Here is a 15,947-nt window from a genome sequence, read left to right on the forward strand (position 1 = left end):
TAAGCTTTGTTCCTTATTTACCAGACCCTAACTAATCCTCTAATTAAAGCCCACTCGGATTTCCTTCCCCTCACTGCAGGTCGTATTTAACCTGGTTACGGGTTATGGGCAGAGCTAGAAGGCCAGACCAGAGTCAATAGTAGCTTTTGTGTCAGAGTTATATGGATCGCAGGTTTAATTGCATGAATGTTGGAAATCACATTACTGTTCACAACAGAGGCACATGCATGGACTCCAGAACAAAGGTCTTTGTCGACATGCATTAAAAAGTTCTTAACTTGATTAAATGCAGAAAGTTAATCTCAGCACAGTGTTTCAAATGGAATTTAAGCCATGTGAATTGAAACGTAACTTACTTAATCGCGTCTCTTGCATACGTGTAGCTGTCACATAATTATGGCCATGAGTGTACAAATCAATGGGAGGATATCAATTGTATTTCGTGATTAAATGTATTTTCTTCTCTACATTTTCCTTCAGCGCTTTATGATCTTATTCGGCATTGTTTTCATGTAACGCATCACCCCATCACTATAAAAATGGTTGATGGGATTCTGATACCAGAGAGTAATTTAGAGACTTTGGAGATTCATTTACTAGTTTCAGGTCAAGAAATGAGGGCTTTGGGGTCAAAGGGCAGTCTTGGGAGGGCAGTGGCACGGAACGGGGAGGTATAAAGAAGTTGTGTGGCAAGATGGGAATATTTGACAGTGCGGGGGAGATTTAAGCTACAATTACAAGCTCATAGTGTTTGACAGCTATTATAGTTCATTGTTCTGACATGGGCTTTCTCAGCAAACAAACAGCAAACATAAAACCCGAATGTTGTTGGCTTGCGTGTACTGACCGTTGGAGCAGTGGCCCGGCATTTACTCATTCATAGGTCACTGACCATGTGGTGTCAATAGCTGCAATTTTGAGTGATTATGGGCTTCCTGTGTATCAAAGCTTCCTGTTTATTTAAAGTCAAATATGTATACGTATCCCCTCACCGCCCATTGACGAAAGATCGTTTATTGATGGATAAAGCTTGAGTTTTTAAACTTAGTTTTTTTTACGCTTGTGAGACAAATCTAACATACATGTAGGTGCCACGTTGCACCAAAAGGAGAGTGCACATTTAAATATGCACGTTGCCAATACGTAAAATAAAAGCTTTCATGAGCATACTTTGTTTGTATGGAAGTAAACAAGGCATGCCATAAAATGTAGGTCATTTTTAGGAACAAGGCCTTTCGATATAATTTTGCACACACACACACGCCTATTTATATTCGTAAACTTTGAGCACATTCTATCATTGTTCAGCCAAGATTATGTCCAGGCGAGACACCAGTCAGTGTGAAGCAAAGATCTATCCCTTGGTTTTAAGAGGATGTGGTAAAAATGAATCTCGTGGAAGACAAGTAATCTGTGTGTGTGTGTTTGTTTGACCTGTGCTGACACTGAGAGGGCAGTGCAATCAAAGTGTCTAAGAACCGGGGAGGATGGATCTCTGAAAACCAAGAGATTTAACTTCATTTTCTGTCCAAGTTAGCCCTGCTTAGCTGGTAGCTAAGGCTCTCACTCCTCTTTGCACAGACCGCCTGAGTTTTTGGTTTGCTTATCCAAAGATCCCAAGCATAGCAAAGCTTAACATCTCTCTCTGAGTGACATTACTGAGCAGGAATTTTCTGAAGAAGAAGAAAAAAATGCAACAGAAAAATGAGCCTGATACGGCATTGGCAGTGGTGCACAAGCACGGCTAACAATCACTCAACACGTATGTCAATCGCACTGCTTAAAAATGGAGAGAGAAAAACATAATAGGTTCGATTTTGGGCAATGGGCGTTTTTCATGGCAGAGATATGTGATTTTGATTGTGGGGAGATATACATACATTGTTTTTATATATATGACGTTTTTTTTATATAAACGCCTTTTACATTGCAACCAAGACAAAGGTGACAACAGTTGCATTTACACATTTATTCATTTACACATTTTTATCGAGGAAAGTACTGAAAGTCCTCCGATGGAGGCTCTGCGAGTTTTAAACTCCCTGCTGGTCCCTTCACACCTGTGAAAATAGAGGCACGTTAACATATAGCATGTCTAACTAATGTTCTACGAGAACAAAAAACCACGGGAAACACATCACCGTTCAAGCCACTGTTTATGTAAAACAATCATCGTAATATTTTACAGCCTTCTGTAAATCACCGCTGTGGACGAAGGACTTCCCACGTCGTCTCCATCCTGGAGATTGTTTTGACCATACTAGGCCGTGCTTATCGATTCGTGTGAGTTAAAGGGGAGGTGCCCATGCCCGATTCAGACATCGCTCTCCACTGATGGTAGCCTTGGTCAGGGGAATCAAACTCAGGTCACCTGAGGTTGACAGTGCAGTGCTCAAACCACCGCGCCACCACTCCACCCACTTTTTACATATCGGCGGTTTTTAAAAAGTGCTCGGAACCCTTCCGCGGTGAGCCAGACTTCCCTGGGCTACCACCATTTCCTTTCTGCCTATTAAAGTTCACCAATGTGAGCCCAGGTGTGACTGAAGTGTGTGCACAATGGCAGGGACGCGGCCATGCTTTGGAAGTCGGGGATAGCCCTGTGAACACGTTGTTTCCCAGTGGTTAATTGGTTAGTTCACTGGGAGGATCCACGAAATTCTGCCTCCCATTTTTTCCTCGTTCCACTGCACGATAATCAGGTCACAAATCTTAGCACCTACTAGCTCCTGCTTCGGTACAGAAACTATTGTTTCAAGCACTGTGTACTTAAAGGTTCTGTCGTCAGCTTAATCAGTGTTTTTTTAACGTAGATGCCACCGTCCACAAGCTTCATCATTCATTCATCGAGCATTTTCCCGTGGGGCTACGCCTTTGTGGATGTATAATGGTCCCCCAAATTTTTGTGTGGGGGTCTCATAGTCAGATACAAACATTTTCGGGGTAATCACACACCCACAGCACCCACATTCGTCTTCTCCCCTGCACAATGTCCAGCCCAATCTCGCTTCGGCTCAGACAGTCAGAAACAAAAAAACGCCTCACCACCGTCTGTTTACCAAAGACTCCAAAGATCTCCGGTGTGCGAATCCGACTGGGGTCAGGCGCTGCACACGTACGTCACCTCTGGGTCACGGCTGTCTGTGTAGAAGTCACCGATCTGGCTGTGAAATGTGAAACGAAACATTTATTTTGGGGGGGGGAGGGAAATGTTAGCTGTTAATTGATCCAAATATTTCCACTAATATATATATAAAGACAAAGATCCCCGTATAGCCTTAACAGACTGTTGGGGCAAGTGCTGTTAGCGAGTAGCACTTATGAATGCCGGAACGGGGGGGGGGCAGCACCACGCCCTTTTGTCGCTCCAGTGGCGATGTTTACACGCCGCACCAGGTACTCATTTGAGGCTGTGTCGACCTAGGGCAGGCCCAGGACCGGTTCAGATAATCGTCACTGATCTTGGTCATGAGCGGAAATATAACTTGGGTCTCTGGGTTAATATAAATGAAGGTAGTTATTCTTAATGTAGTGAGCCTTTGTTTATGTATTACATTCCAGATTCTCCGAGCTGCTGATTCATGGCATGCTGACATCTCTGAAAAAGAGCTTCCTAGCTCATCGGATTCCTCCAGTATAAATACATTTTCTGATTCTGATATTGTCGAACTTGTGGGCAGTGGCGACTCTGTATCTTAATGGCACAAAGTTCTTTTGCAAGAATTAAACTCTGGCAATCCATCATTGCCTCCAAAAATCACATGTATATGCCATTGTAGTTGCAAAGTAGTTCTGTTTTTAAAGTTTGTGTTATTAACATGATAAAAAATAAGAAATGTATTTGTAATCATCGATGTTGTTTTTGACTACTTTAGAAACGGATACAATTTAAAAGCCACTTGTCAGCTGACGTCATCGATGCCTCCTTAAATAAACGATTATGGTATTTTATTTGCTGAAACAAAAGTGCAAATGCTCCTTTGATGTGTTTAATATGAATAACTCTATTATTTATTGATGTATTTTTATATCAATATTTTTCTAGGATATGAAACAGCTGCTGTATCACACTATGTAATTGTCCTCCAGCATGTACAAATTTATTCATAATCTACTTATTATTTTATAACGTTAATGGCACGAACATCTTTCATGCTTTTATTTTATGTAAATTGAGTTTTAAAACGTTGCCTTTGAACTTATCCCATTATAAACTATAATTTGTAATATGCACATATTTTCAATGGGGGGTGAAATGCGTTTGTTTGAAATAATACATGATAATTATCATTGGTTAAGTTGCTGGTTACAATTTCACCTGTTTCATTGTAGTTTCTGTGGATTTCTTACAAAATCCAAAACGGAATAAGGCAAGATAAAAAAAGAAACATCATCCGTATAATTCAAGAATACGCACGAATATGAATATACTACATTTGGTCAAATACACGATGGGAACAAGTGGTGTCAGCGAGCACACATTGTGACTCTCACAGCACATGCATAGTTGGCATTGGCAGCACCATGGCAGGCAACTTTTATCTTTCACGGCATGGTGTGATGTGTCTCACACCACGCTAGGTCGGTCTGACTACTAAGGAGATATCCGGGGTAGGCTCAGATGCTACTTACTGATCGTAATATTCCTGGAGATAAATCATATTTGCAACTAAGCTCCCGTTCACGTATGCTATTACTCATAATGTTCACCATCAACATGAAATTAGTGTGTATTCATATGTGTACGAAGCAGAACACAGGATGCATGCGCCGTTGTTTTTAGAAATAAATTGTTTTCTCCATGCTCTGGGCAGGGCACGATGCTTGGGCAGATTTAGGCGGTCGCTGCGCGTCCAACTCTACTGCAGCTGCCAGGATATGGCAGAGGATTGAAGGTGTTGGCGCGTGTGGCATCGGTGACTTTGCCCGCAATAAATCCTCGATGCTGATGATCCTCCTCTGTGGGGCTCTGCAGGTGATTAACGCCATCGAGCAGGACTACCGGCTGCCGGCACCCATGGACTGCCCGGCCGCCCTTCACCAGCTCATGCTCGACTGCTGGCAGAAGGAGCGCAATGAAAGGCCCAAATTTGGCCAGATCGTCAACACCCTGGACAAACTCATTCGTACGCCGGCCAGCCTCAAGACCGTCGCATGCGTCACACCGGGGTCAGTTTCCATTTGAATGTTTACACTTGCACGGAATGCCCATTCTCAACCGTTCTCCATCCACTGCTAGCTACACGGCGCTATGGTTTTGTTGCACACCCCCCCCCCGCTCGCCCCTATGTGGATGTTTGTTAAGCGGGGTTGTATTTCTACGGGTGACATATCCTGCCCGAACGCAGGCGTGTGTTTTTTTTTTACCTCTCGTGTGTTTTTTTTTTTACCTCTCGTGTGTGTTTTTTTTTTACCTCTCGTGTGTGTTTTTTTTTTACCTCTCGTGTGTTTTTTTTTTTGGGTTGTGCCACGCGTTCGGCACGATGTCTGACGTTTCGCCGCACATGCTGGGAGCTTCTCCAGGATCGAAAATGTGCCAGAGGGCTGCACAGCACAGCTGTATTGCTGGAAAGCACCTTGGAATAAGACGCTATATACATCTATATAGGATAAGAGCTGTGAAAACACGCGTTTCTAAATGGTGATTGTGATGTTCTTAGATTATTTATTATCCTCCAACCACTGCGTCTCCTTTTATATCTTAAGTTATTTATCGAGTTCATGAACCAATTCTTCTCTGTGTGGGTTGTCAACTCCTGAACATTCCGATCGTTCAGGGGCATATTCTGACCATGCTAAACGACTATTTATAAATACACGAATGCATGCATTCGTAAACATTGAGCCTTTGTCCTAGGACACTTTGACCAAACGGCAGTAAAACAACTTTGGCTCCTCAGCTCCTGCATTGTAACCAAAATAATTGTAACGGTCTGGCAAATGACAGCTTATTTACAGTATTTTGTTACCAAAGTCTTGGAAACTATTTGTCCTTTTTTTCTTCTCTGTGTAATAAAAAAAGGAATGGCTTTTTTTTACGACTTGTTCGTTTTGTGGTGCCAGACACGAACTAAACATGGTGAAAACTCTCGACTAATCTCCCTAGCGAGCTTACGAAACCGACTTCCATGCCGCAGCCTTTCCCTCCCTCTATTTCATTTACGAGTCTCAGCGACGGTACAGGGATCGGAGTATACAGACGGCAAAAGAATGGTACTGCCCAACCGTCCCCCCAAGAATATGTCAAAGGAAAGCCAAGTCAGGATGAGGTGGACAGAGGAGATGGATACGAGATGGTACAAGGAGAAGCAGAGGAGAGAGAGGGGGGAGGGGTTTCGATTTAAAGCTTTCGTGACTGCAGGGATTCATCTTCTTGGTTCTTTCGGTAAAGTCACGTAGAACCAAGAAGAGGGGGGATGGGTGCCCGGAAAGATTCACAGCATCCATATCATTGCTTAAACCCTGTCTATGGACGGCAGAGAGAGAGAGAGCCACTTGCAAAGTGTTGAACACAATGCTCCTCGCTTTTGCCCTGCTCTCGAGTTTAGCTATCAGCTTTAGTGTCCTCTTCACAGGCGTATGCTTGAGCACTGTTAAACGAGGTATGGGTGCAGCCCCCTTGTCCATCCGTTTTCTGTTGAGGGCCCACTCGCACGCCGTGCGGGTATTATGGATTATTTGAGCGTGCTTCACGCTGGTAAAGCGCTGTCCGGTGAGCTGCGCGTGTCTGCAACGGTTTCGCGATCCGATCGCGATGTTTAGCAAGGGCGTGCTTGAGAAGTTTGTAATAACAGTAATTCAGTAATTTGCTGCCCTTTGTCAAACCACTGCTGGGTGAAGGCCTTGCCATGCCATGTGGGTCACGGGAATTGTTTGACCACACTGGTCAGTGCATGTTGGTGAAGTGGGAGACTCTGGCCTAGTTCAGATGTCGCTCGCCATTGCTTTTTGCTATATCAGGGAATGCATAACGCACAGTGCTAACCACTTTTCCCACCCATCACTCCAGCCACGTATATAATTTAAAGTCATATTACTATCTAAAGAGCATTATGGTGCTTTCTTTTCGAACTTTAAATTAAGTTTCGAATTCAGAGCGATAATTGCTTTGTGTGTGCTTCATGTTTTAATGGCCTTGCGAGATTACGGTTTTATACTCGCCAGGCCAGTTGATTAAATATAAATGTCTAGTCAAAGAGAAGATAACTTTTTACTCACTGTAGTTGATTACAAGTAGCAATGCAAGCACCATATAAATATTGTATTGGGTGTTCTAAAGTAAGCCTGTTTCTTTGATAATGCAGTACAAGCCTGGGGGAATTGCAAACAGTCTGAAGCCAAATATATTTTCAGGAGACTTTGTTCATTCTGCAGTCTGGTACCAGCTGTCAGACTTGAAACTGCTATAAGCGACATATGCCTTGTGTAATTATAATGTTATGTTCATAATAAAGCCCGGAGATGAAGGAGAATGGTACTAGATTGGTAGAACATTATCTGGCCCAAAATCGAGGTAGCCTTGAAGACTTGTTGAAGTATGACTTCATTTTTAGCCACGCACATAACATTTACATTCGGCTGAGGGCTTTTGTTTTTGTTGCAGATGTCTGCTTGCTTAGGGCCTCGGTGGCTTTTTTTTGCCGATAATTTTCTGTCTGCCTTAAGTGGATTTTAAGAAGTATTACGCAATGTTAACCTGGCATTGTTTTTTTATTTTTAATTTAACAGAAACTAATTGACAGGTTTCACCTTGCAACACACCTAGCCCCCCCCCACCTCTCATATTCAACCCGGCCAAAATCAACCTTGTAATCGCTGTACACCCGAATCGCCTAAATGTAATTGAGTTTCATGTTAAAAAGTCTTAATAGTAATTCCCCACCCCCAAAAGAAAATAAAAAAAACACTCTGACTGCATACACCTGGTGCTAATTTTTTAATTAACTAATTACCTAATTACACACACATATATGATTTTGCTCATATGTGTTATTGCACAACCGGTTAAGAGGGAACAGGTTATTCCCAAGAGGGGCAGCTGAGAGACCAGACCGGACGTTATCTGATTTCCATCACTGGGAGAGGTCATGTTTCTTAGTTTTGTGCTGTGCGGGAGCGGGGAGCCATAGAGGATGTGGGCTGCACAATCACCCGCTTGTGCGCACACACAGCAGTTCGAACCCACCTGTCAATAACAGCCTGCCCGCCCGCCCGCCCGCCCCACTACCACCCCCACACACCCCACCTTTCCTTTTAATTAAGGGATTTTTTTTTACTTAATTACACGATGGATAAATTACACTTAAATTAATTTAAAAATTGTCACCCTGGGCACATTTAAACTTTTTTTGCGTTGTTAAAAAAAAACGCGCGCGTGCTACGTGGGTGTCCTCGTGGAGTGAATGCTCCTTGCCGCCATAGGAATGTGGAGTTTCTGGCATTTGTTTTAGGGCTGCCATCGGAGAGGACACTCCATTGCTCGTTTGAGCAATGCAACGAAACGTCGGACATTATTACAAACATATGGTAAAACCCAAAAACCCATCGGAGAGCTATCTTTACAGCACAGCCGTGAAAAAGTACATCGTAGTATATACAGCACGTGCTGATTTATGTAATGTATTTTTGTGATGATATATTATAACCATAATAATTACATTCATATGGAGTACAAACATATATAGTGTTTGTCATTAATACATCCGATGGACGAGACTGGTGATGGAATGGCAGTGAAAGGAGGTCGGGGGGAGAGAATGTCCCCAAGAGCACGACCACCGTGGAGATGGAGTGATAAGATCAGTTCACGCAGGAGTGAGATGCTGCTGACAGCACTGCACCATGAAGGATGTTGATAGCATAGGGAGACCTTCAACCAGTGGTTGATACAAATTGATGACTGATGATGATGATGGTAAAATATTATAGAATGCAATGTTAAGTATGGAAAGGTTTATTCTTAAAATCTGAGCAGTAGGTGTGCACCATAAAAAAATGCATCTTCATTAAGTAAAGCTATATACACAAATAATATGAAGCTTGAGTATGGATGAACAGTTTTTTTTAAATGCTAATGCACTGTATAATAATATAATATTTCTTTGAAAATAGCATTCTAATGATAAAGCATCATTAGTAGCTTCAAAGTCATGCAGCGCACACCGAGAATTTAATTACAATTTTGCAGATCAGAGAACCAAAAAGAAGTCACGTTGGAAGTGGAGCACCGTGCTTTGTATTTTGGTTCAGTGCAGGGCTGCACAGAGATGACTGGCTTTTTTTTGATAAATCAACAACCAATTCAAACTCAAATATATATATTTTTAAAGAACAGAAATGCAGTCTCAGTGCCGGTTTTTTTTTAAGACTTGGCAGTGTGAGCATTGGCATCGGGCACAAAAAGAAAATAGCTAGCTAGCCGTATTCTTGTTTGCTACTTTTTTTGTTATGTCGTGAACAAAGGAACATGTGTATAAAAGGTTCTTCTTCGGACTGCGGTTTTTGGTGATTATCTCCATAATGAGGTAACAGAAGCCATGGCTGATAAGAGATGGCTAGCACTTGCGAGGTCAGGCCATAGATATATACCAGATAGGACCTCGCCAGGCTGGCTTGTAATGCATGCCTTGGCAGGAAATAAAAAGTGAAGTTGGGTTTGACCTGCAGCATTTTTTGTTTTGCCCACTCATCATTGGCTCACAACATCTTCGTTTACCTTGAAAATATACGACTCTTTTTTTTATTCGTCAGTTAATTGCATTCCCTTTCCATTGCTAAAATATATATGCCACCATATATATCTTTGCAACTTCTTACCTGTGCAAAATACAGATCGAAATAATGCACAATATTCACGAGAAATTGTTCACGAAAAGTATTTAGACATTTTGGAATTACGTGTTTCCCCCCCCCCCCCCCATTTCACCTTTTAATGACCATATTACCTAGCGAGACATTCGGTGAGCACAGAAGGCCAACATCACAACACAGAGGGTCTTCTTCTTGGTTCTTTCGGTAAAGTCACGTAGAATGGAAATAATAAAATAATAAAAATAAAACATAATAAAGTAATTCTCACGACGTTTCGGCCACAACGCAAGCAGCCGTCCTCATGTGAATAACAGGTCTGTCGAAATGACACTGTCTTTGTGTCATTTCAGACAGAACAGGTCTGTCGGGAAGACAGTCTGAATGACTATGTCTTCCCGACAGACCTGTTCTTCACCTGAGGACGGCTGCTTGCGTTGTGGCCGAAACGTCGTGAGAATTACTTTATGATGTTTTATTTTTATCATTTTATTATTTCCATTCTACGTGACTTTACCGAAAGAACCAAGAAGATGAATCCCTGCAGTCACGAAAGCTTTAAATCGAACCAGAGGGTCTTTCCAGAGCTCCCTATAGTGGAGGCCCTTCTGTCAGCAGCGATATGATCGAGCTATGGTGGTGCTGCACCTTTACCAATGATCATGCAGTATTTAACGAGATCTAAAAATAGGCATGTGCCCTTCATGTCGCCGATGTTCTGTACTGCGAGATGGGGTGAACGTGACAGTGAGAGCATCCTTATTGACATGCGATCGTTGCTATTGCAGTATCTCACAGCCACTTCTGGACCGGTCGGTGCCTGACTTTGCCAGCTTTGGTTCGGTGGATGAGTGGCTGGATGCCATCAAGATGGGTCGCTACAAGGACAACTTTGCCAGTGCCGGCTTCACCTCCTTTGACCTGGTCTCCCGCATGACTGCCGAGTAAGTTTTGACCTTGCCTAAAACGAGAAAATTTTTAATATACACAGCAGTGATTACACAGATGTATCACGTTTGATTTTAACCTACGTGTTTTTGAGAGGTGAATGGTGTCTCTCTCAAACAAGCACGTGGTTGTTGATCATCTCCCGCTGACAATCATGAGACAGTGGTGGAAATTCCACATTCCTTTGGTGTGGGTGAGGTTATCTAAAGGACATCCACTGTTGACTTTCCCCCCCAAGAAGTGGCTGCTCTGTTTATCAAACCCAAATGGATGAATGGCTGAGAGGGACCCCCAACTGGGATTTGAACTCACACCCTTCCATTGGAGAGCCACACACACTGACACTGCCGCCCAACGCAAAGAGTCTTGGGTTACATCAAGGACATTCGCCTTTTTTCCCGTTGCCACACAATTTTAGTAATTTGTGAGTATGAAACAAAGGCCTTTCCTGGTTCTACATTAAGTTGGACAACTATCCCGTTCAATCTAGGTACCGAATGTTGTATGTCTTCCGCATTCTTCCAACTGGCAGAGCACCCGCTATTGAATGAGCTGGGAATATGTCCCCTTAAAGCCACATGACATGAAGTCACGTGGAATCATCAATTTTGGGACAGTGAGGTTTTTTTTTTCCCCATCTATGCAATCATCAGTGACAGGTCCCAAGCCATCAAACTCACTACACACGAGAACCCTTATACAGAGAGAGGGCAGCATTCATTTTTCACTTGTCTGCCCCTGGGGCTCAACTCAGAGTTTTTGGCTGAGTACCGTGACATAAGAATTAACCCCCTGAGTCACCCAGCCACTTCCAATAGAAGGTCATATTATAAATGACACTAGGGTATGAAACTAGACATTCATCTTTTGAGTTGATAGGTACTAAAGCACTCATAGTATTGGTATGATACAACATACACACACACACATACACGTGCGCACACACAAATACACGTGTGCATTTTTTTAAATATTTGCAATAGCACAGCATCCGATGGGTTCCACATTGATGTCTTGCTTTTGCCAATGTCACATCGAGGGTCACAAAGCGGCGCTTGCAATGATACTGAAAGGCAATGACAAATATCGATAACTGTGAGGGTGCAGAAGAAATTGGATGTGATGTGCTCTGAAGCACATTGGTTGCAGTGTATCTTGTTTGTCACTTTGATGTATTGTGTGTGCTTTGATGGCTGCAAAAGGACACTCACGTACAACGCATTGCTGCCTGGCAATTATATCTTCTGCAAAAGCACTCCACTTTAGGAGAATACGTTCCACACAATCTTTACTTATTATATTTACCTGTTTCTTCCGAGGTCTGCTTAGACTGCTGATTTCACCGATAACTTAACCGATTGAAAATGTCTACTTTCACTGCTTATCACCGTTATGATGCCTTCCTTAGTTTGGTGTTTCATCAGTTACATTCTCACCAGGGGTTTAGGATGTTCCTCTCAATGGATCCCCACCTGTGATAAAAAAAGTAACAATATAGAGCCTTATTGTGTACTTATTTATAGTCAGCCAAAAGGTCTTGCTCCTTAAATATAAAGAACCTGTAGTGCAAATCGTATATGTGAGCTCTCCTCTGTGTACAGCAGTTACCTGGAGCAGAGAGACATTTGGAAGCTATTCCAAGATAATCTAACAAATGTTTTCATTGCCTTTTTATTTTGTGTATAATCCCCTTAGGGACATCTTAAGGATAGGAGTTACCCTGGCTGGACACCAGAAGAAGATCCTTAACAGTATCCAGACAATGAGGGTGCAAATGAACCAGATCCAAACGGTGCAAGTCTGAGGACATCAATGCAGATTCCTGAAAAGAGAAATTCGAAGAGCCGGTGTAAATCTGCTTTGTGCCACTGGCGGATGCCACGATGAGACACTTCCAAAATCAATCGCAGTACATTTATTTTGATGTCAACAGATGTGCCATGATGGGAAAATGCACACATCTGAGCTAAAGACATTCACTAAAGCATACAGAAATACATCCGGCTGTTAAACTGAATACACTTGATCACGTCAACGTTTAGATCATTCATGAAGGCACCTGTGAGATCATAGTACTTGTTTTGTTCTTCTCCCAGCTGGAAAACATCATCTGTGCGGTCTTTGCTCATTACGTGACATCGTCTGGACTTTTTTTAGTGGTTAATGTCATTAGTGGCGTTGATGTGTGATAGATGTCAAGACCGAGATCTTTCAGAAGATTTCTTTACCATCTCAAGAACCTTCCACGTACAACCGAGAAGTCTCACGGGGGTTCTTTGGAGGGCGTTACAAGTCACAGATGCATGTATCAACGCTTTATAATATTTCACCAATATATAGGAATTAAAAATAAGTACAAAAAAAAAACAAATAAGCCGAAAAAAATATCACGAAAAAATACAAATGGTTTTGTTTTTCCGTCTTCAAGTTACTTGCAAGCAGGACACTTCAATGGGACCTCTAAAAGACCTAATTGTGGAAGGTCCTAGGTGAAGCATTGTTTAATGGTGTCTCGAAAGGACAATTCCAGAGGAAGGACGCGCTGCTGTACGACACAGGAGCAAACGAGCGGCAACGTCTTCGCTGCGCGAGTGCATTGCGCGTGGGTGCACGGCGCGCACACACACTGGGGGAGAAGGGTTTCTGCTCTGGCCACGTCTGGCGCCAATGCCGTTCCGCTAAACGTCAATTCTTAGGCAGCGAAGCAAAGAGAGATGCAACAACTATAGAAACAATGCTGTCCGCAGCAGCTGCTTAGAACTTGGTTGATCAACTTCACCGTCAAGCGGCTATTAATATTGCTGCCTAATTATTATTGTTATAATCGTTTGGCTTTTGAGTTCAAGGTCAAACATGTCACAGCTACACCAAGTCGTTGTCTCCTAGTTTACCGTTGCGAAATAATACATTTAGCTTGCAGAGTTTCCTTAAACATTAGTCTTCATATTGAAGATCTTGTTTAATAATATTCTTTTAGCTTGCTAGATTTTTTTTATTTACATTATCTGTTACATTTGAATCTTATAACTGCAGGAAAAATGTTATGTTTTAGCATTTTAGTACTGTATTAAATGTATTATTTCTTGCACGTTTTTAAGGCACTGCGTTATGTAGTGGCTGGTATCAAAAATAAAAAAAATATTTTTGTTTCTGAAAACTCTTTACGTCCAATTAATAGCGATGAGAATAAAATGCAAACGTTATGTATGTATATTTTCAAACATCTGTCTTCGCATGAAAAACAACTTCGCAGCAAGGTTCCAACGTAACAAGTACAAGGTTAAGATGCCAAAAAGATTATTATGCTTTGATGCATAGGAGAGGAAAAGAGCAAGAGCGAGAGCGAAAGAATATTTTATTAGAGTACTTGGAGCTTAATTCAGTATAATGCCCTGCCGAAAGTATGTATAATTAAAACACATTGGTTTATGTAAATTTTCCATGATCGCACATCATTATGAAGGAAAAATATCAATTGTAAAAATATAAATGTACCCTCTGCCACTCAAACTTCATGACACAAACTTATGATAGTATGTCAGTGTCCCCAGAAGGATATAACTGACTATTCTGACCAAATTGGCAAACTATTATTCTAAATTATAAAAAAGCTTAAACTGATGCCTTCCTTTAATTCACCCTGAACTCTGCAAGCTTTTAGACGAGAATGTTGTCGAAACATGAACGATGTTGACTGTGAGTATGTAACATACTCAAACGGCGTACCACAGAGCAGTTAAAGGGATAGTCGGCTTGGCAATGGAAAGATGATATTCGTTTCTCAATTGGTTCGTTTCTCAATACGCTTGTCCTGGCGAAGTTCGCCGTGTAGGGCGATCCAGACCTCCCTTTCCCTGGCGACGGACTCCAGCACTACATTGCTATACACTACTACACTATACACTACACTATACACTACACAGACTCTAGCTCTTCCATGGGGAATTTCCAGGCGTTTCCATGCCAGCCGAGCGACATCGTCCCCCCAGAGTGTCCTGGGCCACCTCCGGGATCTTTGCCCATGACATCTGCTAAGAAAATCGAGGACACTGCACCGTGAATGCGAGGCAAACTATGAAGGTTGGATGTGGAACCTATTTTGGTGATTGAATTCAGCAACCGTTACATGTCAAGTACGTCTTACAATGAACGTATGGCCCTTGCTAAAGTTGAAAATATTATTTTATCTGTCAGTTGCAGATTTCACTTACAATTATTCTGCAGCTGTAAGTTAACAGACAGAGGCACATGTGTAATAAAACATCCATTAATTCAAACAGATTTTGGTTCTGCGTCTATATTACGAGAAAACTGCACCGAGTACTCTCTGTTTTCACGAAGGCTGTCCGTTGGAGCGACTGCACATAATCTTGGTTGTGCAGACCCTAAGAGAGATGCCAAAAGTGGATTGTGTAATTTTCAGTTGTAAAATTGAGAAAAAACTGTAGTGTTAATAACGTGTGCTGGTATTTAACAAGCGTCATCTTAAGCCGGGTCTTACACCTGAGCCGTCAAGCAGCGCCCGTTGTTTGCGTGCAACTGACTTGAACATACGTATCTCTCTCCAAGCAAGTTGAGCAAACTGATCGCTCAGAGTGGAGGCAGATTCTTCCGATTTCAAGCGATCTGCTCAGCGATTTTGTTGATCGCTCAGGTGTGGAGGGGGCTTTAGAGGGGAGAAGAGAGGGGGGGGGGGCAGTGCTTGGTTATTCCTGCGATATTTCTCTGCAACCTCTGTAGGTTACCTACAACTGGAAGTCTGAATGCCGAATCGCGATTTGGGTTATTGCTCTCGTGCCACTTGCAAATGCTTATATTCTTGCAATAATTTCACGGCTGTCAGTGTGTATGTTGATGACAAATAATAATTCGTAGCCTGTTCTGTAGCTCAGATTGACTCTTCCTTGGACAAATTGTTCTTCTGTCAGATAATTTAAATGACACAAGACGTTAGGTCTCATTGGGGTTTATTTTGTAATAATTTATTTCGTTTATATTTTTAGTGGCAAATATTTAGTTGCCTGTGTAGATAATTTCTGAAATAACAAGATGCTTTTTTTCATCTTGTTATTTTTATTTATTTTTTTGCCACTAACTTATTTGGAACCTTTGCATGAGGCACTGCAAGCGTTTTAGAGAATCCAGATTACAGCGGTTTTGTTCACGTGAATAAAAATGTTGTAAAATTGTAA

The 15,947-nt window shown here is 42.1% G+C and overlaps 1 protein-coding gene across 2 annotated transcripts in view; it reads left to right on the top strand.

The window, feature by feature from the left end:
* The window catches only part of LOC144728371 (ephrin type-B receptor 1-B-like), a 175,526-nt gene extending 161,614 nt beyond the window's left edge, over positions 1-13,912 (top strand). For both annotated transcript variants that reach the window (XM_078607758.1, XM_078607759.1), the window contains exons 14-16: positions 4,976-5,169; positions 10,596-10,751; positions 12,451-13,912. In XM_078607758.1, the coding sequence (XP_078463884.1) occupies positions 4,976-5,169; positions 10,596-10,751; positions 12,451-12,559 (459 nt within the window). In that variant the 3' untranslated portion in view covers positions 12,560-13,912. The remainder of the gene's footprint in view (positions 1-4,975; positions 5,170-10,595; positions 10,752-12,450) is intronic.
* Positions 13,913-15,947: the final 2,035 nt, after the last annotated feature.

Source organism: Lampetra planeri, chromosome 28 (assembly GCF_965212315.1).
Source record: "Lampetra planeri chromosome 28, kcLamPlan1.2.h2, whole genome shotgun sequence".
Taxonomy (NCBI): Eukaryota; Metazoa; Chordata; class Hyperoartia; order Petromyzontiformes; family Petromyzontidae; genus Lampetra; species Lampetra planeri.